This window comes from Apis florea, unplaced genomic scaffold, assembly GCF_048593485.1.
Source record: "Apis florea isolate Af1SG1 unplaced genomic scaffold, ASM4859348v1 contig_2272_pilon, whole genome shotgun sequence".
Taxonomy (NCBI): Eukaryota; Metazoa; Arthropoda; class Insecta; order Hymenoptera; family Apidae; genus Apis; species Apis florea.
This window is the reverse complement of record NW_028256549.1, coordinates 12,756-40,619: the sequence shown is the minus strand read 5'-3', so window position 1 is coordinate 40,619 and position 27,864 is coordinate 12,756. Positions and strand designations below refer to the sequence as shown.

The window sequence follows — 27,864 nt, the reverse complement described above, 5'->3', positions numbered from 1 at the left end:
TTTTTATATACAGTTATATATAATATATATATATGTACAGGATCTATATGGTTAATGATTTTTTTCTGTCATTACTATCTTATTTATCGTACGAATAAAAACATTTCTATTATTTTATTTTTATAAATTCTTTTTTTTTATTAATAATTTTTTTAAATTATATAATAAAATATTGGATATTTCCGTAAAATATTCCAATTTATTGAAAGAGTAGGAAGAAATAGTAAATAAACAATGGGATCGAAGAAAAAATGAAGACAAAGAAAATAAAATACAGGTATTTAAAATACTGTATTGAGAACATTCGTTGTCTTTTTCTTTCTATTTCTAAGTTCATCATTTTTTAATATCTAAATTTTTTTCGTTTTGTATATATATCGCAACTTGTATCTATATATTCCCTCTTTCTGATTTGAACATAAATTTTCTTAATTATTTTTTTATATATAAACAACTAAAAAAATATTATACAATAATCATAAGATAATATATCAATGATTTTGAATCTTAAATGAAATATCATCGATTATTTTCAATCGATGTTCACGATGTTCATTACGAAGTTAGGTTAAGTTATTTATTTTATTATTTTTATTACATACAGTGAGAGATAAAAATTATTTTGAAATATAAACAATTTCGCAAAAGTAAATTATTTTATTATGAATCACTTAATAACATTTGTTATATATTTTTGCTTTTGTGAATTCTGTATCTTCTATTATGAACCTTTTGTAAAAAAAAAACTTATTTATAAAAGAGTCATATATTGATTATCGATTAAACTGTACAGTATTAATACGGGTCGTTGTTTTTCTTTTCTCACTTCTTGCATTTCTTCACATATCTCCTTTATATACTTTTTATGTCTTGGATGTCTAAAACAAAACAAAAAAATTATCAGCAAGAGGTTAAAAATTAATTTTAAATTGTAATTAAAAATTGTTGTACCTTTATATTATAAAATCTATTCAAAAAATCTATTTTTTTACATAAAGACAGTATTTTTTTTTTCTAGAAAAACATTTGTTTTTTATTGAATAAAGAAGTTGTCATGTCTGCGAGTAACAAATTGTTAAAACTGATACAAATCATGTTGTTATTATGCATTAAATGAACGCATTTCTATTATATTATATTAAATATGTATATGAATATATCGACGTGGTTTTTAGTTCATATTAGTATTGTGCTATTAAATAGATAACTATAATCTTTTTTTACCATACCATATTATTTAATCATTCAATGCGTAAATTGAATATAATGAAATGATTATATATATATATATATATATTATATACATCATTCAAATACAGCAAAATTATATTTTATTTTTTTGTTTCCTTTTAAATTTTAAATAATCTTATAAAAATAAAAATATAAATATAGTAAAAATAAAAACTTACTTGTCTATAATAACTTGTATACTTTTTAAAAAATTTTGATCTTCTTCATCAATCTCTAAGAAACTTATTATTATTCTTACAACACTCATTTCTAAAAACACTGCAAATATTTCAATAGGAATTTTATGTGAAATTCTCTGAAAATACGTAGACATCTGTGCAATCATAGAATTTTTCAAACTTCTTCTTGAACTACCAGAAAGTTTATCTCTTTCTGATAAAATAAAATTAATATTAACATTAACTGGATTGTTATTACTTAAAAAATTATCACTTGCTGCAGTTTTGCTTTCAGATCTATTTAAGATGGGTACAGAATTATCTAATCTTTGAAAAAACTCTCCAATTTCTTGATTGCTCATTTTTTTTTCTTGAAATCTATCACGTTCCCAACTTTGAATTCTCACACTTCCTTTTTCTCCACTTTTTAAAAAAATGACATGATTGATAGAATTTTCTCGACAATATTCAAGAATTTCTTCAAGGGAAATCAAATCTAAAATTGTAACTTTAAGTCCAAGATTCCATAATTCTTTTAAAAGATTAATCATCTCTTTTCCGCGATGATGATTGTCCATACAAGAAATAGCAACGTCGATTCCATATTTACATTCTACAGATTCCGAGGTTTCTGAAACTGCAGAAACTAGTTTTTCTAATGAGATACTAATTCCGGCGCCATATTGTTTAATTTCTTTACTAGCCATTCCAGTACGTTCAAGAATTTTTTTAAAAGAAGAGAGCATTTTATCGTAACGACCTCCTGCTGCTATTACTTCTTCTCCACTTTTTTTTTTACGCCATTTAACTTCGCATGTAATTTGATAAATTATACCGCTATGTTGATTTACATTATGTACTAGAAGAGGTACTACCACTATAGGCCACTGTAAATTTAAATTTTATTATATTTTTATAAACTAAAAATTATATATATATATATATATATATATATATATATATATATATATATATATAAGTTGTACATATATGTATATACAAAGTATACAATATAATATAAAAAAATTCCTTAATCATCAAAATTGTTATTCTAATTATTCAATTGAAATTTTTCAATTCTTTTGAAATAAAGATAATATTTTACCTTTATACCCAATGTTTCAATATTCTCCATAACTATTTCAATTTCTTTCAATCCTTCTCTAGCAAAAGCAGCAGCATCTCCTTTCCTTCGTGTAATTGTTTTTAAAACACTATGAATTTTAGCAACAGAACTTTCAGTTTCAAATAAATTGAATAATGTCTCCATAGCCTGATCAGTCAGACATAAACTTATTAAATGAGTCTGTATTTGAAATCTTGTAAATTTTCCATCACGCGCATCTCGAAGAATTGAATAAATATCTTGATATTTTTCTTTATCAACTCCACAATATATTAACACAGCTTGTAATAAAGAGGTATGATTCAAACGAATAGTAAAATTTCGTTCTTGTAACGAAGGTAATTCATTAATGATTTCCCAGACGATATATATTAATTCAGCTTCCATTAAAAGATTATCAGGAATAGGATTTATTATATCAAATGCACACTCATAAAGTTCTCTTGGATGAAAACCCAAAACCTAAAAAAATAAAATTATATAAGAAATATATATAAAAAAAATATATTATGTACTTAATATATCTAAATATTTAAAAATTTATTTTTCAATTATTTTTAAGATAAATAAAAAATATTTTTGTACATTGATTTTTAAAACACTAAATAGTAATATAAAATAATAATACCTTTTTATCTCTAAAGACTCTTTCTATAGCATATCTTCTTATATGTGGTACATTGTTCCATACAATATATCTTGCAAATACGGCACGTAAATCATGAGGGATACAAACAATGTTTCCATTACGAGTCATTAATTTGACACTAGAAGGTGAAAAACTACAGAACTGATGAGATTTTGGTATTAATAGAGGAGTTCCTAAATAAACACCGCCATGTCTTTGAAAAACTTCGATTACTTTGGACTTTACTCCTTCTTGATACTTTCTCCAAGCAATAAAATTGATATGTCCTCTACTAGGTAAATTCATATCGTAAGTGATATCATCCGCTGGACTAACTTCTTGCATGAAACAACATGAAATCAAATATTTATATGCTTTGCTTTGATTATTTGAAAGAGTGCGACGAATCATTTCTTGCAGTTCCGTTTCTTCAAGTCGTGCAGGAGGTAAATATTCTGAAGAAAGAAGTTCTTGAGCCGTGGGTCGTTGACTAGGATCGTGATTTAATAACCAACTATAACGATCAAGTTAATGCATATTAACTAATTTAAATATAATATTGAGTATAATATTTAATCTATTTTATTTATTATCACGTTATAAAAAAAATTAAATATAATTAATTATGGATAATAAGATATTATCAATAAATTTTAATTTTTAACATAAAATTAATAATGAATTTTTATTATATATATATAATTTTTATTATACCGTAAAATATGAATTTGTCGTGACATATCAGCTTGTTGCATTTCCGAAGGAAATATAATTTCTTTCGATCGTAAATTAAGTAAAACCTTAATTCGTTCCATTCCTGTAGTTAAAGATTTGTAACACATTTCAAATAATATTACTCCAAGACTATAAATGTCCACTTTTTGATTGTAAATAGCTTTTGCTGCTTTCGTTGTAAGTTCTGGAGCTACATAAAGTGCCGTGCCAACTTGTCCTGTCAAAGATCCAACTTCTTCTGTACCAAAACTAATACCTAAAATATATAATATATTATATGTAAAAATCTGAAAAGATAATAAGAGATATAATTTTTATTCATAATATTTCATTCATGATGGTAATATTTCATTTTTGTATTTGTTTTAATTTTTTTAATCAATTTTTAAGTTTTCTACTTATTTTGTCCAAATATCTCATATAATAAATAAATTTTTTATAAAACTTATTAAAGTTTGATAAACTCAAATTCTTTAAACACTTTCGAAATTAATTTTTTAAATTCCCAATTATATCTATATTTGAGATCATAATATTAGTAATTTCAATGTTAATAAATAAATTTTAGAGTTTTTTTTTAACATTTACCTTTTTCTAAACCTTGGAATTCTTTGTCAGTTTCCATTGTGTGCACAAAAGATGAAAGTATATTTGTAGTAGCTAGACCAAAATCTCCAATCTTTACATGATCGTTACTATCCAAAAATATATTTACTGGTTTCAGATCTCTATGTATCATTCCTTGTTGATGAATATGTGCTAGACCTTCGACAATTTCTCGAAACAATCTCCATACTCTTTCTCGATCTTCATAAAGCCCTCCATCAATTGCTGTTCGTAAAGTACTCTTTTCACAAAATTCCATTTGAATGTACATAAATTGAATTTCTCTGACCATTTCTTTAGATTCGTTTATATTCCCGTTTTCGTTGTTGTTTATATTTGATGCAGATGCTTGGTAGTTTGTATCTTTTTCGAATTCTATGCTATCAGAAGAATCCATTCTTAAAAGATTTTGCATTCTGAAAAATTTATCTTAAATTATTTATTGAATATTATATCTAAAAAATTTTAATTTTAAAAAATATACAATTTTAAAATTTTACGATATTATTTTAAGCCTGTATTATCATAATTTTTTATTTTTATATTATAATAGATTTATTGTGAAACTATTCATGAAATTATTCAAACATCTATCAATGAAATGAATAAAATTAAATTAAAAATATTTACATTTTTCTTAAAAGATTAAATACATTTTAATATTCGTATAATTTCGATAATAGCTATTTTTTTTTATTGCAAAAATATCATACAATCTATAAATCACTATTTTAAAAATTAATCTCTTACAAAAACGCACAATCTTCATCACTGTCAGTGTCACTCGAAGCGTCACTGTTATCTTCATCGCTATCAGCTGGAAGTGTTGTATTTGTTCGAGATTTATATGAAACATTCCATTCAACTTCGTGTAGTGGTGGTGCCAATTTTTCGATATCATCCATTCCCAAATGCTAAAAATTGAATGAAAAGAATTTAAAAAAAAAAAAAAAAAGAATTAAAAAAAAATTATATATGAACTTTTAATAATTAAACATGTTTAAAATTAATTTTTCATAATGCGTAATATATATTAATTTTTTTTATTTCTTATAACACATAAAAACAACGAAAATTTTGTGAATTCTTATCAAATTTTTTAATAATTATAATAAAGTAAAAGAATAATTTTAAATTATTAATTAAATTGATAAAAAATTAAATGAATTAAAAAATTCTTGATGAAATTAAATAAAATTTAAATATTGTGATATTATCAATGAAATGAATATTTAAATTCAAAATAGGAAATTTATATTCATAAATAAAATTTATATTTAAACAATCAAAAAATTAATTCACTAATTAATAAATTAATATAAATATCTATAATAATTACATTAAGCGGATCTGGACTCTTTTTTTCGGAAAATGTTATGGATAATCGTTCTTCTACCGCATCAGTTATTATAGCACTTTCTATCCATGAATTATAATATCGTACTACGTTTTCATGATTCATCCGTGACAATAATTTCACTTCTCTAGTAATTTTTTTATTAAGTTGTTTATTTTTTGGATTTAATTCTATCCTTTTAATAGCATAAATTCCACCATCTAATTTATTTTTCACTTTAAGAACATCGCCGAAAGCACCTCTACCAAGCCATTCAAGAATTTCAAACTCATTTGTAATTCTTGAATGACTACCTAACGGAGGTACATATTGTCGAATATCTGTATCAGGTTCTTCCGGTTCATGAATCTCCTGTTCATCTTTTCGTGGTATTTTTGGAGGTGATAATGCATGGGCTAAAGGTGTTTTTATAAATGAATGTTGTAATAGTTGTTCGGCGGACCAACGTTTTCTTTCATCATTGATAAGACACTTTAATAAAAAATCTTGTAAATCAGGCTGAAACATTTAGAAGAATTATAATTTTTTATGATACAAGTTCTTTCAAAAGAAAAAAATATGCAAAATGCAATTTATTATAATAAAATATGCGCCTCGGATAATATTTTTTATTTCAAAATAATGCAACATTCTTATTTTCATTGTATTAATAAGCAATTACGATTTATCAATGAAAACAGAATATGGATGGAATTAATTTGAAAAAATTAGAATATAAATTATATATCTATTATTTCTTTTTAAATTCTATTTAAATCATATGATTTTTTTAATTATTTGATCATTTTAATATCATGACTCAATATAATGATATTAAAAAAAAAAATTCAATCTTTGCCTAAGCTTACGTGTTTTAATTAATAATAAAATTGAAAAATTGAAAAAAAAATATTACATTACAATTTATAATTAATTATATAAATAACTATTTATTACATTTATTACTATTTATTACTACCACATTTTATGAAAATTGAAATGAAGAAATAAAGAAAATTTCCAGTAGTAAATAATTTGCGATTTAAGATTTTATTAAAAAATTATACAATATATTATTCTTAGGTTTCTTTCTTAAAATTTTTTAGATAATTCAATATTTAATTTATTAAATTAATTAAATTATAAATATAATTATTAATTTTAATATAATATAATTATTAAACGTTAAAGTAAACCCTAAAATTGATTTGCGTTCGAAATTGTGTTCGAAATATGAAATATTTTTTCATTACACATAATTTTTTTATTTTTTACTTTTCGAATTACATTTTTAATTCATTTATCTTTTTTATTTATATATAATATTAATATAGTTCGAAATGGTTGTATATGTTAAAAATATTTTAATTATAAAAATATAATTTTAAAAAAATATATATATTTAAAATGTAAATATATATATTAAATAAAAATATATGTAAAAAATATATATATATATATATATATATATATATATATATATATATATCATAAAATAATACCTGTATAATTGTCGTTGGATCAATTTTATCTCCAGAAACTATGATTCCATTTAATAAAGAAAACATAAGAATACCAAAACGATAAATATCTGCTTTTTTCCCACCTCTGCCTTGTATACTTGGAAAATCTGGCTCAGATTTAACTAATGCACATGTTTGATAAATATCAGATAATCTTTTATTCAAAGAATAATCTGACAATCTAACCATTCCTGTGTTATCAATGTAGATACTAGTATCACGTAAATCCTTATGGACAACATTATTTTCGTGAAGATACCTTAATGCAGAGAGGATTCCAGTTGCTAGATATCGTAAAAAATCGATGTTTACCGGGATGTTTTCCAATAAGAAAAAAGAACAACTGCTACCTATCTGAAATTCGGTAAACAATTAATTCATTTAATTCTCATTAAATTGATACTTAAAATTGCATAATTATTTTACGTATATTTCATTATAATATTAAAATATAATACACATATTTATATAAAGCGTTTAAATTGCAATTTTAAATGTATAAGATAAATTGCAGATACATTAAATGCATAAAATAATAAATTGAATTAATTAATAGAACTTATATACCATAGAAAAATATATATTTTTTTATATATTATATATAATTAATAATTTTACTTTATATCCTATATTTATATAATATTTTCTTGCTATTACATTTATTGGTTACTTTTAAAGAAATTATTATTGCATAAATACGAATCTTTCGTCTAAATCACAATTATCCATGTATTTATCATTGTTTTTACCACGAACTCTTGAAGAACATAGATAAGTATATCATCTTCTTCTTGCAGATACTTCATATTTAAATAATGTACAAGATTTGGATGATGTAATTTATGTAGATGGTTTACTTCTTGTTCTAAACTTCCTACTTGTTTCATAATATGTTGAATATTATTTTCATCAATTTTGTTATTCACTTTCAATATCCATTCACTAATCGCAAATAATTCTCCAGTTGTCATATCAACACCTGCATAAACAACCGATCCTTTAGTACTATGACCCATACATTTTGCTCTATACACCTGTCGTTCACCTATAGGAATGATTATAAAAAAATGAATGAAAATTGTAATTATTTCTTCTTTATAATTATAATGATTAATTTATAAAATAATAATAATATTAAATATGTTAAAATTTATAATCCCTTGGATTTAAAACTAGACGCAAAAATACATCGAAAATAGAAAAATCACATCGCTTTTATCCAAAAAAAAAAGACAAATGATTTATGTACATTTTTACTATTTTTTTTATTTTGAATATTAATAAAAATAAAAATTTAAATAAAAATAATTCAATCGTATACCTTTATTATGATCAAAATGCAATAATTTCGTTCCTTTATGTTCGCAAAGGAAACCATCGGAACTTTCAGAGCTACTAGCACATCTTCTTCGAGAATAAATTCGTGATCTCTCTTGAGGAGATGACGGTATCGATTGAGAGAGATTATTCGATCGTTCATTACATAAACGAATAGATTCTTTTCGGTTACGAAGCTCAGCTTTTAAAGCTTCTTGTCTTTTCTGAATTTCATCCTGCAGTACCTGAAATTTATTTGTATAATGAAATATTCATAATTAAACAGATATTACATATAGATATTTAAAATATCTAACAGCGATTTTATCAGCACAAAAAAAATACAGTACAAATAATACAAATTTTTACTGTAATTATAATTGACAATTTTTAATTATTTATTAAAAATATGATTCGATTAAATAAATATCATAAAAAAATCTGAGATCAATGATCAAATATAATTACAAATATAAATACAATATTTTAAGGATGTTTAACCTGCCAATTTTATTGTTTTTAATTTGAATTATCGAATTTTTTACTTTTTACTATAAAAATACAGTAACAAATGAAATTACTGTATCGTAACAAAAATATTTTGTTACAAAATTAAATTGCAATACTGCAATAATAAAAATATATACATTAAGAATTGCAGTAACTGTAGAATTACATGTAGGATAATATTTGAAGGAAAATTTGAATATGAAAATTTTTTTCATTTCTTTTATGAATTGATACTTGTTCTAATTTTAAGAAAAAAGATGATTTTGCATGAGAAAATAAATCGAGGATATAATTATAATAAAAAATTCATTATATTAATCAATTTGACTTTATTTTTGATAAAAATAATTATCATTTATTTAATACATACCTAGATCGCACTTTCTAATTTTAGTTGCATACTATCATTATGGTATTAATATTTATGATCATACAATATAGAAATAGATTAAATTTTGTTTAAAAAAAAAAGTGAAAAGATAAAAACAATTAGAAAATTGATATTTAATCAATATTATCATCTTTTGTCACAATTATTATATATATATTTTTTATCTTTTATTTTTTCATCTTATTTTCGATCGAAAAATCATTCCATAAATTTTTGAATAGATATATATATCTATTCATATTTGATTTTGATTTATCTTTTGATATACATTGTATATATAAACACAAAATATAAATGATCTTTTATTAAATTTTTAAAAATTTCATTGTATAGATGAATTATACAATATTACAATATTATAATATAGAATTTTTTTTCCAATAAAAGATATTTTTCGTAAAATTTAACATGATGATCATGACAATATTTTTAATTTAAAAAGTTTTTTATCAAGAACTTTTTAATTAAGAACATTGAGGAATATAAGGAAAATAAATTGCAATAATAATTACGAATAATAGATATAAGATAGTGCTATCGGAAATGATTATTTTCTAGCAATAATGTACTCAGACATAACGAAATAATTAATCGTTTAAAAAAAGTATTACTTACCATTTCTTTTTTATATAATTACTACTAGAATCCTCATTCTTGATCAATCAGGATAATCTTGAATTTCTCTAAGTACACTTACTCGTAATAAATTTTTAATGTATATTGACTTAACTTGTAATTTTATGCACGATGACTCGCTTCCGACCTATAAAAATTATTCCTCCTCATCGATTCAGCAACGATTTCGATTTAATTATGTTATCTTTCGTCATCTTATTCTCAATATTTTCAAAGATCGATAGTATTTCTAAATTTCATTTTTCATTTTCAAACACAATCTATCGTATATTTCTTCCAATTGTTTCTTCGATTCTTCGTATAAAAACATACATATATAATATCATATATATCAGAAATATAATATACAGGTTTTGGATTTCTTCTTTTATACATATATTTTTTTTTTTCACAATTTTATATCCAAAAAATCGTTTCCGAAAAATAAGTATCACATAATATATATAGTTCTAAGTTTCATTCAACAAATCAATACAATCATTCGTAAATATATTCATAATAATATATTCGTAAACGGTATCATTTTAAAAATTGAAAAAAATATAAGATTTTATTTTGTATACTATAATAAAAAGATATCTTCTTCAATTTCTTTATTATTTTCTCGATTGGAAAATAATTGTGTGACATTTTTAAGAAGAAATATAATGTTGACATCATTAACATCATAGTTATTCAATTTATTCAGCGTTAGAAAATGAGAATTAAAGCATTCGTCAATAAGCCTTGTATCATTTTCTAGTTGATACATTTTTATCAATTTTTAATTTAAAATAATTTTTCAATCAAATATATTTTGAACTTTAAAAGCTTCTGCTTTATACACATATAAAAAACAGACAATTTGTTATGTTTTATATATTTTAACATTCTTGGTTTCTCATAACAATTTTGCGAAGAAAAAGGAACGATAGTTTGTGAATTTTATCAACGAAAATTCAACAATTACTCGATCTTTTTTCATTTTATTTTTCATATATTTTTTTCTTTATCATGCGAATTCGATTCGAAAAAAATATCTCAAGTTTATCTTATCTATTGTATAAATGTCCAAATCTGTATTATTCAAGCGTTGTGAAAAGTTCTCGAGAAATTTTTCGTATGAATTTATAACATTGTTATATCGATGGATAAAACTTAATTATAATTGCATATAATTATAATTGCTGTAACGTTTCTCGAATCTTTCATCTTGAATATTTATCTTGAATGAATATTTATCCATTACTAGATAAAAACATCGAAGATTCTCCTTTTTTTTTTTTTTCTTCAATATTATGTTAATGATATGCGATCATCGATGGTTTTTACATTTTATTCTAGAAATCACGTATACATAAAATACTAAAATATTTAAAAAAAATCGTGCACCTAATCCAGAAAATTTGAAAAAAATTAAAATTAAATTTTTTTATTAATTAATAAAATGTATATTATTAATATTATTTATATAGCACTGAAATTTAGAACATATTTAATTTATTATTTACAAATATTTATATAATAATATTTTAATAGAAAGACGATCATTCAAAATATTTTTGATTCTATTATATATAATAATAATAGATACAAGAGACGAGAATATTTTTTATGTTTTAAAATATTTTACGTTTCGTGAAAAAAAAGTATCGCGAATAAAAGAACTGTTAGAATTTTATCTTCTAAGATTACATTTATTTTTTATAAAATTGGCAGATCAAACATCCTTGATATATAATAATTTATTTATTTATATTGGATAACATCGATAAATTATGTTCAAAATATATTCGATAGGATATTTTGAGCAACTTTTTCTTATTCAAAGATAGTATAAATAATACATAAATAAGTACATATATATGTTACAACAAATAACCAATGGTCGGATTAGTTTTCGTGTTATACGCAAAAGTATCATTAACATCGGTATATATTATTATATATTTTAACATTTTTTATGTAACTCATTGAAACTCTAATCTATCCTCTATATCAAATGTTCAAAAGAGCATTCTATGTTTTAAATTATCTTTTATCAAATTCGTTATTGATTTTTTCCTATAAACGTTCTAATTATGTTCTACATTTAGTATTTTAAATATGCAAATAATACATTATTACTTAATTTGAGGTGCCAAGCTATTTATTTACATGTAGCTAAAACGTTTGAATGTCAAGCGTTTAACGCATTCTGTTATAAATAAGCGATTATATATATATATATATATATATATATATATATATATATATATATATATCTGTCTTTAATTGAGAAAAGATATATGCACGATTGTGCAATAAAAAGTTGATTATTGTATCAAAATTTAATACAAATCCAATCATTTGAGCATCTCATCATCGACGAGCAATATGTAATGTGAAAAATATTTTTGCATATAACTCGATATACATATTTAAATTCATCTTTATAATTATTAACTCGTATATGTATACGTATAAAATTTATATATATACATATATATATTTTCTACTTTTTTTCCTTAGAAAAAAAACGTAATCTTATTTAACGTAGACACTGATATACATGTATCTAACCTGTCTTTCTTTATCCTCTTTTAATTGTTTTTCCAACATTTCATATTCAATTTTTTCTTGACGTCGTGAAACCATTTCTTCGTAAAAGCTACTATACCTTGGTTTATTATTCTCGTGCAAATATTTTTGAACATGTTGCGCTAATTCAAAAATCATTACTTCTCCCTGTAATCGTTTTGTTAATTCCACTAATTCAGTATATAATACTGCAACTTGTTGATGAGATAAACCTCTGCTATTTTTTAACTCTATGTTTGGTGTTCTGCAAAGCATTTAATAAAAATATTTTTGCAAAGATTACATACGTATAATTTTTAAAAACTTTTTTATTAAACTATATAGATTATTACATCTAAACTGTATAGATAATATATCTATATTTATGATGAAATTATATTAAAATCTGAATAATTTATCTTCATATTATCATTTTTTATGCGATCATACTTTCTAGATTTTCATACCATATAATTATCAAATATATATCGTGTATCAAATATATATTGAATTTTAATTAGTTTTCGATTATTTAAATATTCGAAGTAATTGTTTGAAATAGGAGATTTCTCATCGATTTCGATGATTTTTGAATATACGAAACCAATGTTGTAAAAATCAATGTTCCGAACGTTCTTTTTCTTTTGTGGATCCGAAAGAATCCATAGAATATCCAAAAATTTGGCATTGAATTTTAAGCCTATCATAATCCATGAGAAAGTAAATCTTTGATTTAGTTTATTTGTTATATGCTTGATAGCCCTATATTTACCTTAAACAGAGTGATGATAGTCATATGTTTACGCATACGCAGCTATGAATATATATAAACGAAGTTCTATTTAAATAATGACGATCTTTTTTCTTTCAAATATCGATATTCGCAACTGGTAATGAATCGATCTGTTGGCTGATCGATCGAATGTTTTCTTTCGATAATACCCTCTTACAAGAATCAATTCACGATTGTCATCTCATTCATAGTGCTTCGATATCATCTTTCATTTTTCATATGTAAATATCATGCGACTCGTCTTCGTATCATCAAATTTTTTTACACACGCATAAAAAGTAGTTCAAAATATTAATTTCTATATCAATCATCCAAAAATTATCGAAAGGATAATTCCGACAAGGAATTCCTTATTCCTTATATTAATATCTTAAAATAATACATCAAAGAAATTGATTCTTTATAAATATTGATTATTATTATCGATCAACTATGCGTAATATTCAAGAAAATATGGCAAATAGTTATGTATAAATATCGATAAATGAAACTATTGATTGTAATATTGTCAATCTGATAATTAGGAAAATATTCGAAGATGAATAATCGAGATTTTTATTTGCTGTTATGCAAACAATTAGAAAAACAAATCATGCAACTATAATACAATTCGTTAATACATCTATTTATGAATTTTGGCCAGGAAAGAATGGTGAAAAAAAAAATATTATTATTAATATTGTACTACAATAAATACACAAATATAGCAATAATAGTCATAAATATGTTGAAAAAAACCAAACATTTAATGATATTTTATCCTAATAAGATATATTTGACTTGTTTAGTCCAATCTGGTATCAGTCTCAAGTAGATATTCAAAAGTACATACCAGTTTTAATATAAAACTTTGTTTTTTTTCATTAAATTTCAATGCAATAAGGAAAATATAATTACAAATTATAAAGATGAGATCAAGTCTGTAGAAAAATAAAATTGGAAAATGATTGTTTAATTTATACGTTAATAAGGAATTGCATGCTAATTGTGTTGCGTTGTATTTACATAAATTTTATATATATATTATATTATGCGGTAATAAAAATAATAAAATGATATATATAATTATTTCTTATAATAATTTGTATAGTACGCGTATAAATATATCGATTAAAATTACATAAAAAATATTATATAAAAAAATTATATAAACATTTTAATTTTTATGGAAATATTACGTTTATTCTATATGTATATTACGTATTTGCAATATATTTACATAATTTTTCATAATCTATTTACTAAATTTAAAAAATACTATTTAAAAAATACTTTTATTAAAAATACTGTTTACTATTATTTATTATTTTAAAAATAAATTTACTATTAAAAAAAAAAAATGATTATTCGTCTATATATCCATATATGTAACTTTTATATGAAATCTTTACATATATATGTGTGTATGTATGTATATATGTATGTATGTATGTATGTATGTATGTATGTATGTATGTATGTATGTATGTATGTATGTGTATATATATATATATATATATATTATTTTCATGAAAATTTAAAATAAGAATAAACAAAAATAGATATCTATTTGAAAATTGTTACATTATCATCAGTCACGGTCTCGAGAGTCTTGTGTAAATGGATATATTGAGTTTGAGAGTCACTGTCCGAGAGTCACTGTCCGAGAGCCTGTCGATCAATTCTCTGAGAGCTGTTTCATACGAACCAGTTGCGCACTATTCTGAAAGTAGTTGTCGCGAGAGAAAGAGAAAAATGTTGTCGCCGCGAAAAGAATGGAATAAAAATGATACATTTAAATTAATTGCATTATATGAACATCAGCCAATATTGTGGGATAAAAAACATATGGATTATAGAAATCGTGAAAAAAAAAATAAAATATTAAGTGAAATTGGATTACATTTTGAATGTTCCACAGAAGAAATTCAGAGGAAGATACATAATTTGAGAAACCAAGTAAGATGTAAATGTAAATGAACTTAAAGAAACTAAAATATTATTTAATTACTCAAATTACAGATGTCACAAGAATTGAAAAAAAAAAAGAAAAGGAAAAAAGGAACTGATGAAATAGAGGAGTCAAATTGGATTTATTTTAATGCCCTAAAATTTTTAATTCTACCACTTACGATAAATGTGACACAATCATTACACACGCAGACATCGATGTCTATTGTAAGTAAAAATTTTTTATAATTATGTTATTGAATGAATTTGCCTTTTTATTTGTTTAAAAATATTAATAAAATCTACATTTCAAATGTTCATATTTCTATAATTTTAAATACATTTATATATTTATACATTTATACATTATTATAAATAATTTTTATGAGAATTAATAATTATATTTGATTTTGTCTATGAATAAATTATAAAAAACAAAATATTAATAAATATATTATTTACTATATTTATTTAATAACGATATTTACCCATTCTTGATATTTCCTTATATTTTTCTAAAAGAACAAACTAATCTATTAAATTTTGTTTATAAATTATATATTTATTGCATATTTATTATTATCAATATTCAATATTCATTATCATATTTATTTTTGTTATATGTATTATAATTTATATTAATTTATATTAATTAATATTTTATATTAATATTATGTGTATATATATATATATATATATATATATATATATATATGTATGTATGTATGTATATATATATGTATATATATATTTAATATTTCTTAAATTATCCAAAATATTCCATTAGATTATACGAAAATTTCAAAATGTACTATTTGCTAATGAATTTTCATTTCATCAAAACATAAGAAGATCACGCTAAATTATATTTAAATTTTTTTTAAAAAATGAATTTGTCTTACTTTCGACTACTAGGCAATTTCATATAATTTATTTCATTCGTTTCATTATTAAATATACTAATAATATTAATAATGTCTATATAACTTTCGATAGATAATTATTCTATTCAACGAATTTTCTAATCATTTGTCTATATTACAAGTTCGAAATTGAAAAATTTTATTGAAACTAAGATTATTATTATTATTTCTTAAATTTAAAAATGATATTATATTATATTATATTATATCTAAATATATTATAAAATATGAATTATTGTAACAAAATAATAAAATAAAATATGAATTATTATGATAAATAATTATTTTTTATCTATATAATTTATCTACATAAAAGAAGAAAGAAAATATATTTTATGAAGAAAATATGGAAGAAACGACCAGCACAAGTACATCATCGAAAAAAATAAAGCGAGAAATTGATGATAATCAACTTTTTAAAACGACATTAAGCAGCTCATATCAAGAAGTGGACGAATATGATAAATTTGGCCAATATGTAGCCTTAGAATTAAAAACTTTAAAATCTGATTTTAATAAAGCAAGATTAAAAAGTGAAATAAGAAAAATAATAGTTCAGATTGCGGATGAAGATTTGTACGATAGTATAAATCCTTTGTCATCTTCTATGTCAATGCCATCTCCTTAATTAGCATGCAATTTTATAAAAAAATTTACATATATATCAATATATAATTTAATAATGAAAAGTATTTTTCTTAGACAATAATACAATTTAGATCAATTATTTTGTTTTTTTTTGTTTTTCTTTTTCAAATATATTGTTATTATCTCAGATCTTGTAATAAATATGTTATTATTTTTGTATAAAATTGTATAAAATATAATATATGAAACTTATAACGTTTAATAATCTGATTCAATTATTAATCATTTGCACGTCCATATCGCACAAATGAAAACAATAATGGAAACAATTGATTCAGTATTTAATCGATACCCTATATAGTACGATGTATCCGGTACATAGGGTAATGACAGAATGTCTATTTTGTTTTGCTCACGAAACTCATTGACCTTGAATTCTCCATTAAAGTCAATGTTCGTAACAATTTTATAACTAATAATAAGAATTAAGAATAAGAATTAAGTTTTTACATATACACAATCAATATTTCATTTCTTTTTATTTTTCTCTTTTTTCAAAAGAAAAATCGTGTCTACATCAAAAATCGAGCACAAATGATTTTTACAGTTGTGAAAAATTCCATTTGATAATAAATTTTTGACAAGTTTTTTAATACATGTATCTAAGAATAAAAATTCTTGCAATTGTTCTGAATTAGATATACATATTCGCGCGACTATATCAAATGAACATATACCTTAAGGTTTAACGTTCTTTTAACGTGAGCATCGAACGCTCATGTAATGTAATAAATATTATAGAAAAAACGGTAAGTATTTATTTAACGATTACATTTTTTAAAATAAATATAAATGAAATTATATATTTTATTTATGAAATTATATATTTATGTATTAAGAATGATAAAGAATGATAAGAAACATTAAAAAGGAAAAATTTAATATCATTGGTTTAAAAAAAAAATATTTTTAGTTTCAAATCTATAATATGTATCTATTCATTGTTAGATTTAATTATTATTAGATAATTTCTTTATGTCTTATATTTAACTCAATATTTTTCTTTTTTAACTCAAGATATAAAAATTAGATATAATCTTTGAATAAATTTTGTTCAGTAAATATTACAATAAAATTTAATTTTTAATTTTCTTTTCAAAATTAAAAAAAATATATTGTAATTATATTTATTAAAGAATTTTTTGGACATAATAAACAAAATTTAAAATATTTGCATTCAATTTTAAATTATTTACAATTTCACAGTGCTAATTATGCACAGAAAAATATTGTTCTGAGAATATGAAGATAAAATTTATAAGAATTGAAAGGCAAAAATAGATTTGATTTTTACATTTTTATAATCTTATACTATACTACATATTAAAAAATACTTATCGTTTATTCAAATTCTTATTCAATACTTCAAACATATTAATAATAAAAAATAATTATTTAAAAAATTTTTATAACTAAAAATATACTTACTCATCAGGATACTTATTGCTGCACATTACATGTAAATCAATTTGTGCATATACTTTAGCTGGTCCTGACATGCCTTTTTGAGGCATCAAACTAATTAGTATGTCTAATGGTTGCCATTTTCGTCTATTCTTTTCATGGCGTAAATCACACAATTCATCTCCAAAGATGCTCTGTAAAAAAAAAAATATTAATTTATTGAATGTTTACAAATGTATATCTACATTATTAAAAAGATTATATTATTTCATAAAAGTATGTAAATTATTGAATTTAACATAAAGATTATTAAAAATATTTTAAAATATATTAATATATTATAATATAATATAATATATATATATATATATATATATATAACATATAAAATATATATTTTTAAAATATTTTTAAAAATCATATATAATAAATATTTTTACATTTTATTATAAAGTTTTATTTGAATTTATAATATGAATAGTTTTAAACATATATATATTTACATACATGGGAAAAAAACAAAAATTAAAATAAGATAGAATAAATATTCACATTGATATATTTATATCGATATTAAATTTCACTCTATTAGAAAATTACAAAAATTATTATATTTAGGTATAAAATATAAAAAAAATTGATATATACAATACATAATAAAATCTGATCTGTTTTTATTTATTTTAATTCTATAATGATTTTTAATTTTTAATTCATAATAGGATAATTAAATTTTTTCACATAAATACTGTTTTTTATAACATTTTGTATTTCAATTGTACGAATGAATGATATTAAAATCTTATTTTTATTATTACGTATATTTATATATTACACATAAACATATTTAACGTTTATCATATATTTTTCATTTAAGGAAATGAGTTACGAATAAATATATAAAATAAAATGAAAATCAAAAGAAATTTAATTTGTTAGAAATAAATAATATTCATATCTCACTGTGATATTAAAAACATAAATAATAATAAAAAAAAAAGAAATTAAATGAAAATAAACAATAAAAAAATAATATAATCAATCTATAATATTATTACCTTTAAAACCTCAATTTCGTTCTCTTGTCGATCTTTAGAAGACTCACAGGACATATTTCTTTTAATACATTATATTTTCATTATTTAATTTTAAATATTGTTGTTCAACAGTCACGAATAATTAAATTTAACTCATTGTTTAGGCCTCTAACCTCTATTATAATACTAATCGTTCTCCGCGTGAAATGTTTCTTTTCATTATTCATTCACTGAAAATTCTTTTGAAAAAAATTTATATATTACTTCGTAACTTATAAAAATTAATATAAATTCTATAACTAATATAAATTCAATAGTTTGGTTTTTCAATTGTATCGATGTTAAACAAATACAATAGATAGTTTACACGACAAGGTGGATCTACATATCGAACAAAAATACATGATACAACTGTATGATTCACACAATTTATAATATTATATATATACATATATAATATATAAATATATACATACATACATATTATATATATATCACATTTTACGTACGTAATTATTGATAACGGAAAATTCAAAATTTAATTTTCATTTTTATATTTTAATTAAAAATTTTATTATTAATTTTATTATTAAGTATTAATATTTGTGAGTTGAATTTTGATTATTCATAATACTTAACGGATATTATAAATAAACATTTAATATATTTAATAATTTTTAAAATTACATAATAAATAACATATTTATTTAACTTATAAATTTTAAATTAATCGTAAGACAAATATTCGTTAACAAAAAACCAACGACAAAAAAAATTTCATTGTATTAATATTTTTTTCATCAACTAGTGTCAAATTTCAATGTCGGACCTTACCCTCTATTTCACTCACATTCAATGTTTCTCACTCTCATATGCGATGCATTTAAAAAACGAACGAGTCGAAGAGAAATAGCAACCTATAATTCTTAGGATGGTACCTCCCTCAATAATAGGCGCGTAGCAAACCCAAACGTGTGACTAATAAACAAGAAATACAGTAGTGATAACAAAATGGTTCTCGCAGATTTAGGACGTAAAATAACATCTGCACTTCGATCCCTTAGCAATGCAACTGTCATTAACGAAGAAGTAAGTACAATTCTATACAACAACATAACCTAAAATTCATTTGACATAAGTATTAAAATTCTAACATATGTTGATTTATTTTATTCGATATATGTTATATTTTGAATATTTTCTAAACGTTTTCACTTCTTCAATATTCAATAATTCAATAATTTAATAAACTTTTAAAAATGCGGTATTCATTTTATCGAGAAGTCAATATTATCGAGAACAATTATAAATTATTGTCAATAGAAATATCGTAACATTTTATATTGTTATTTTATTATTAATACTATTTTATATTTATTTAGGAAATATTCCCCCAAAAAATATCTATACGATACGTTATTACGTATATACGTATAAATTTAATTCAAACTTTATATTAGTCATAATTTTGTTTATCGTATTTGTTCAAAAGGCAATCGGATAAAGATTTAGGAATGTAATCCGATTCAATAATACAAATGAATTGAATTTATTTTCTAAATTTTTGTGCGATCGTCTTTGGAATTAATATTATTTAAACGAAATTATGATCATTAAAAAAAAAATTTATATCGAGAAATATAATACAGACATTTTTCTCGAATAAGTACATACATGTACATATCTATATTGTTTCTAAATATAAAAATAGAGTCTTAAATATACGATTATCTAAAAATTTTAAATTATCGAAAAGTTGAATATATATATAATAAAGATTTCACGATTCCTTTGTTATAATTTAAATCTTTATATAATTTTTTTTAACATATTGGAAATATTATTTAATAATTAAAAAACTTTTATTATTCATATTCTTGGAAAATTTTTTATTTTTTTTATATATATAAATTTCTATTATAAAATATATTCATAAAAATGAAGACAATATTTATATATAAATTTAAAATAATGAATTTGAATAATGAAATATATCAATCATTTCAAATTTTTTATTTTTATAATTATATGTATTCAGAATGATGAATAGATAAAATTAAAGTTAGTTACTCTATTTAATATCTATATATACATGGAACAAATATTTGAAATAAATTTTAATAATATGAAATAATATAATATCGTTGTTATATTAATATTTATTATTTTTATATAAATTTTTTTATAGGTTTTAAATTCTATGCTAAAGGAGATATGCGCGGCATTACTTGAAGCAGATGTTAATATTAGGCTTGTCAAAAAATTAAGAGAGAATGTACGTCTTGTAATTGATTTTGATGATATGGCTGGTGGTCTTAACAAAAGGAGAATGATACAGAGTGCTGTATTTAAAGAACTTGTAAAGGTAAAACGAATAATTTATTTATTTTTTTGAAGAGAAATATTGAAAATAGATATTTTCCCGACTAGAAAGAAATATTAAAAGAAAATATATCTAATATTAATTATATATGTATAATTATATATGTATAAATTTAATTAAATTAAATTAAATTAATCATTGTAGGATTTCGAAAATAGATTTTGTTAAGTTTAACTTTATTTATATATATATTTTATATATAGACAATTAAAATAATTATCATTTAGAATTAGAATCATTAAATATTTTATTCCAATCAATTCATAAAATTTGATAATTTATTTCATTATTTTTCAATTTTTTTTAAAATCGAGTTTTTTTAAAAACGATATCTATGAAATATTTTATGATACAATTTATTGCAGCTTATCGATCCTGGAGTGAAAGCTTATCAGCCGATCAAAGGAAGACCAAACATAATCATGTTCGTTGGTTTACAAGGTTCAGGAAAAACAACTACTTGTACGAAGCTTGCTTATCATTATTTAAAAAAAAATTGGAAGGCTTGTTTAGTTTGTGCCGATACTTTTCGTGCTGGTGCGTACGATCAAATAAAACAAAATGCAACAAAAGCAAGAATTCCATTTTACGGAAGGTGAGTAATTAATTAAAATATTACTTATTATATCTGTTCGTCGAAGCAAGTATAAATGGATAAAAACATATAAAGAATTTAAAAATATTACCGGTATTGTTACAATAGGGAATTTTTGCTAAAAATTTTACATGACATAGTTAGAATTCTAAAATCTTGATAATTTTTATATTTTTATTTTTTATTTATATTAAATTTTTTATTTATATTTTTATAATTTTTATTTTTTTTTTTGTCAGACTTAATATATAGATATATAGATAGATAGAGAATCTATCTATATTTCGAAATAATTATAATTTTACAATGTAGATAATAATATAAAAGAATATAAATTTGTTTTTTAGTTATACCGAAGTAGATCCAGTTACAATAGCACAAGACGGCGTTGAAATGTTTAAAAAGGAAGGTTACGAGATCATTATCGTTGATACAAGTGGTAGGCACAAACAAGAAGAATCTTTGTTCGAAGAAATGCTTCAGGTTGCGAATGCAATTGTAAGTATAATATTAAAATCGGTAATAATTAATTCATATTATTATTAAATTTACAAAACATTGTAAAAATGAATGAATTTTGAATATTTAAAAATTTTTTAAAGAATTTTAAAAAATTTTTAAATTAACATATATGATTTATTAATATATTATTATTATTAATACGACGATAAACAATGTTTATTGTATTTTATTAATAACAAATTAAATATATCTGAAATATTATATACTCGATCAAAGATATAATTTGACAATAATTATGATCTTACATAATTAACATACATTATAATAAACTTTAATATATTATTATAGATAATATATTATATAAAGCAATTTTTTAAATTTAAATGAAAATGGTTTAATAATTGAGAAAAAATATAAAAAAAGTTTCCTATATTTTTAAAATATCAAGGAAATAACTCACAATATCGATATTTATCGAAATTTGAAATGAGATTCTCAATCTCAACGATTTAATTTTCAAACGAGAATCCAATTATTTTTGATATAATAATTTTTGAAGTTAATTTACCACCAATATTAATCATCATTTTATATGGAAGACTGTAAAAAAGTTGTTCGATCGAATTCTCAAATATGTTATAGCAGCTCTAAAATATCAGGATTATCTTTGAAACTTTATATCTCAGAAATAAATAAAAAAACTTATAAAAAATATATATCGATAGTATTTTGAAAATATTCTGAATAATAATTTATTAGTTTTGGCTCTATTATGCATATATTACAAAAAACACTTTGTAAAATACGCTAGAATATACTACAAAAAATAAAAGAATTAAAAATTCCCATAGAATACGTTGTTAGTCTTTCCTAATCTTTTAAGTTTTCCAAAATTTTTCTAATCTCAATTATATTACGGATGAAGTAAATGTCAGTACGATATGTTTCATCGTTTTATAATTCGTCCGAAACATTTTTTCAATTATATCTTTTATATTTTTCGATATATTTAATCGTTTTTAGATTTTATTTTGTTAAATTTACACGCGTGTAATTTTTATACAAAATGCACAATATCGTAAACTTGTGTAAAACTCGTATATTTATTTTAATTAATAATTTATTATTATTTCTAGCAACCAGACAATATAATTTTTGTAATGGATGCAACAATAGGTCAAGCTTGCGAAGCTCAAGCAAAAGCCTTTAAGGAACGTGTTAACGTCGGTTCTATTATTATTACAAAACTTGACGGACACGCAAAAGGTGGAGGTGCTCTTTCAGCGTAAGTGTTTATAATTTCTAAAAATAATTTTTTCAAACTTTTTTATAAAATAATTTTACAAAAGTTCTTTTCGAATTCTTTTATTATTATATCGTTACGCGTTCATAATTATCGTTAATCCAATCAACCAACGTTCAATTAAATATTGTACAGTCTCAAATGTTAATATAAAAAACAAAATTATTTAAGAACAACAATAATATCGAAAGATATCAATAATATTATTATTATTAATTTTAAAATATTTCTTTTCTTTTTTTAATCGAATCATTTTAATCAAACATTATAATTAAATTTGGAGATTAAAAAAAAAAAAAGTTCTTAATCGACAAAAGTTCTTGATATTATGTAAGTATATTTCTATAGGGTTGCTGCAACACAAAGTCCAGTAATCTTTGTAGGTACAGGAGAACATATAGATGACCTAGAACCTTTTAAAACAAAACCTTTTATCAGTAAATTATTGGGTATGGGCGATATCGAAGGACTTATAGACAAAGTCAATGAATTAAATCTCGATGATAACGAAGAATTACTCGAGAAAATCAAACATGGTCAATTTACTTTAAGGGATATGTATGAACAATTTCAGAACGTTATGAAAATGGGACCATTTTCTCAACTAATGGCAAGTCTTATTTTTTTTGCTTCTCTTTTTTATTCGTTATAAATATCATCGTTTCCATATCTATAAAAAAGATATATATATATAAAGTTGCTATACTATAAAATTACACTTATTTCATTTTCTATTTAATTCATATTGGATTAACATATTTATTAATATATTTAAACTTTAGTTATTTAATTAGAACGAACGTAATTTTTTTCATTAGGGAATGATTCCCGGCTTCAGTCAAGATTTTATGTCGAAAGGTACAGAACAAGAGTCTATGGCAAGACTAAAACGTATAATGACCATCATGGATAGTATGAATGATTCAGGTTAATTGTCCTTTTTAATCAATAAAAGTACTCGTTACTTTTTTATACGTTTGTACATTTAAAATATGAAATTTCAAATTTTTACATCTATATATCGTACGAAGTGATATGAAAAACACGAAGAAACATATGCAAATAAATAATTTTCTAAATAGAATTTAGATAGAAATAGAGAATTATCTATTAATGATAATTCGTGTCTAATCGGATATCGGTTAATTTTATTTATATTTTCAATTTTCAAATAAACAAATTTTCAATTTACTCAAAAATAAAAAATTTTTTTTTATGTCTTCTCTTACTCTCTCCCTTTCTTTCTCTATCTATCTATCTATCTATTTATCTCTTTATTCCTTTCGACTTATTTTTACACATAAAATTATTTCTTATTCAGTTATATCATCAATTTATGAGAAAATAGTTTGTTTTTAACGAACTTGATTGATAAAATTATAAAAAAAAAAAATTGAAAAATTCGTATTATATATGTATTCGTACGTATATTTATATCTCTATAAAGTTTATAAAAATTTATGAAAATCTTAAAAATTAAAACATATTATAAATACAAGAAATATTTACAGAATTGGACAACAGAGATGGTGCAAAATTATTTAGTAAACAACCAGGTAGAATCACAAGAGTGGCACAAGGTTCTGGAGTGACTGAAAAAGAAGTCAAAGATGTAATTACTCAATATACAAAATTTGCAGCAGTTGTAAAGAAAATGGGTGGTATCAAAGGATTATTTAAAGCAGGAGATATGTCTAAAAATGTAAATTCAATACAAATGGCAAAATTAAATCATCAAATGGCAAAAATGATGGATCCTAGAGTTCTACATCAAATGGGTATGAAACATAATTAACTATCGAAGTAACTTTTGTTCTCGAGAAAATTCTCGATTCGATTCAACCCGATATTTTTCGTACGCCTCTAGTATTCGATAATATCAAAATATTTGTATAATTTAAATGAAAATGAATATTTGAAAATTAAAAATAATTATTCTTTCTTTTTCTATTTCAATATTAAAATTTATAATAATATTTTTAGGAGGTATGCCAGGATTACAAAATATTATGAAACAACTTCAACAGGGTGCAGCGGGAGGACCCTTAATGATGTGAATGTAGGATTACCAGTACCTGCTTTATATTTAAGTTTATGTACATCAAGTGTCATTGAATCATTTCGTATCGAGATGCAAACACAGGATAGCGAAAGTTTCATACGAAATGCTGTGCAAAACGTTTAACATACGCGTGAAATCACTTTATATACTTGCACATTGCAAAATATTTCATGCACGACTTTCGCTGTCATGTATTTGGTTAGTGAAAAATGATACAACAACACTTGATATATAGAAAATGTTTATCGTAGAGATGTTAAGTTGCAGGCAGGTGATTTTACTCAAATGAATGTTTAAGTAAAATTATATTTGATAATAAAGTAATAATATAATAATCAAATGATATTCATCTCTCTCTCTCTCTCTCTCTCTCTCTGTCTATTTATCTATCTATCTATCTATTTATCTCTCCTTCCCTCCTTACTCTTTTCCTTTTTAATGCACCCTTTTCTTTAACTCAATCTTAATTTGAAGATTTTAATGCTTTCTAATCAATTCTTTCAATTAATTCTTTTTTATAATTCCTACTTCTCTTTTTTTTTTTACTTATTTTATACATCATTTATATTTTTTTATACATTTTTCAATCGGAAGAGAAGTCCTAAGAGATATTCACGCATATTATTTTAAAATCTTTGGTATCTTTTTTTTCACATAAAAATTTCAAATTATTTTATTTTCAAGTATTTTTCGATCACATTTTTAAAAACTAAATATTCATTTGCATTCGAATCACTCTATGTCAGAGGTTTTTGAATGGTAGAATCACGAGGATAAAATATGAACGATACGAAGATATTTCATCCAATGTACGGTATATAAAATTTCTTTATCCGATATCTTTTTTTCAATGTTATCGGATTTTTCAATGTTATATTCGTGTCATAATTTCAAATAATTATAAGATAGTTGAAATAAAGTATTATATTCAAGTTAGGAGAAGGGAAGATATTTTTCAGTACAACAATATTTTTTTTTCATTCATCGAATCGAACAAAGGGATTTTCGTTTCGTATTTGTCACTTTTCAGAGAAAACGCGCTCAAAAAAGAGGGAGGATAGCAAGAGCTATCAAAATTCAAAAACAGATAAAAAAGAGAAGTTGAAAGTTTAATCGAAATCGAATCGAAATTAATCGTCAATCAATTGCTCTTGATTATCTATTTAAAATTTCATACATATATTAATTTTGTAGATAACAAGAAAAAATTTATACACATATATACATAATTTAATCCCTATTTCAAATATCTAAATATATTTACATATTTATGTTATATAAAACTTTATTCCGTGTAAATTTTAGTATACGGTCATCTATGTTTGTAATTTTATTATACGGCATATTAAGAATACGAATTTTTAATTTCAAAATATGTAACACGCATATAAATAAAATTTTATATTAGATTTTGTATTTCTTGAAGTGAAAAAAATTGCTCGATGATTGAAAAAATAATAATAATAAAAAAAAAATAACAATATTCAAATAACAAAAGCGAAACAAAAGATTGTGGAGGATGAGTTTCGTAAGTTAAAATAGTGTCGATATATATATGTTCGAGCTTTAC

At 22.0% G+C, this 27,864-nt stretch overlaps 3 protein-coding genes across 7 annotated transcripts; 2 read left to right on the top strand and 1 right to left on the bottom strand.

The window, feature by feature from the left end:
• The first annotated feature begins 53 nt into the window (after positions 1–53).
• Positions 54–17,250, top strand: LOC100866403 (uncharacterized). Of its 2 annotated transcripts, none has more exons than XM_086917690.1 (4): positions 54–277; positions 15,123–15,486; positions 15,550–15,705; positions 16,717–17,250. In XM_086917690.1, the coding sequence occupies exons 2-4, from the start codon at positions 15,148–15,150 to the stop codon at positions 17,026–17,028; spliced, it is 807 nt and encodes a 268-aa protein (XP_086773816.1). In that variant the 5' UTR covers positions 54–277; positions 15,123–15,147; the 3' UTR covers positions 17,029–17,250. The 2 variants fall into 2 exon arrangements, with proteins under 2 accessions (XP_086773816.1, XP_086773817.1); XM_086917691.1 differs by having other exon boundaries at positions 71–277; positions 16,720–17,250.
• Positions 564–20,477, bottom strand: Gcn2 (eukaryotic translation initiation factor 2 alpha kinase Gcn2). Of its 4 annotated transcripts, none has more exons than XM_086917687.1 (14): positions 20,340–20,477; positions 18,477–18,646; positions 12,759–13,020; positions 8,685–8,925; positions 8,113–8,408; positions 7,343–7,717; positions 5,844–6,359; positions 5,255–5,418; positions 4,487–4,920; positions 3,878–4,154; positions 3,164–3,677; positions 2,515–2,997; positions 1,410–2,296; positions 564–878 (listed from the first exon to the last, which is right to left on the bottom strand). In XM_086917687.1, exons 2-14 carry the CDS (start codon positions 18,560–18,562, stop codon positions 752–754), a joined length of 4,662 nt encoding a protein of 1,553 aa, XP_086773813.1. In that variant the 5' UTR covers positions 18,563–18,646; positions 20,340–20,477; the 3' UTR covers positions 564–751. The 4 variants fall into 4 exon arrangements, with proteins under 4 accessions (XP_086773813.1, XP_086773812.1, XP_086773811.1 ...); XM_086917686.1 differs by having other exon boundaries at positions 20,324–20,445; XM_086917685.1 differs by lacking the exon at positions 20,340–20,477 and adding an exon at positions 19,511–19,857.
• Srp54k (signal recognition particle 54k) lies at positions 20,351–26,634 on the top strand. Its single transcript, XM_086917689.1, has 9 exons — positions 20,351–20,578; positions 21,678–21,854; positions 22,238–22,467; positions 22,815–22,965; positions 24,066–24,214; positions 24,581–24,842; positions 25,051–25,159; positions 25,744–26,010; positions 26,216–26,634. The coding sequence occupies exons 1-9, from the start codon at positions 20,501–20,503 to the stop codon at positions 26,287–26,289; spliced, it is 1,497 nt and encodes a 498-aa protein (XP_086773815.1). The 5' UTR covers positions 20,351–20,500; the 3' UTR covers positions 26,290–26,634.
• The last annotated feature ends 1,230 nt before the right edge of the window (positions 26,635–27,864 follow it).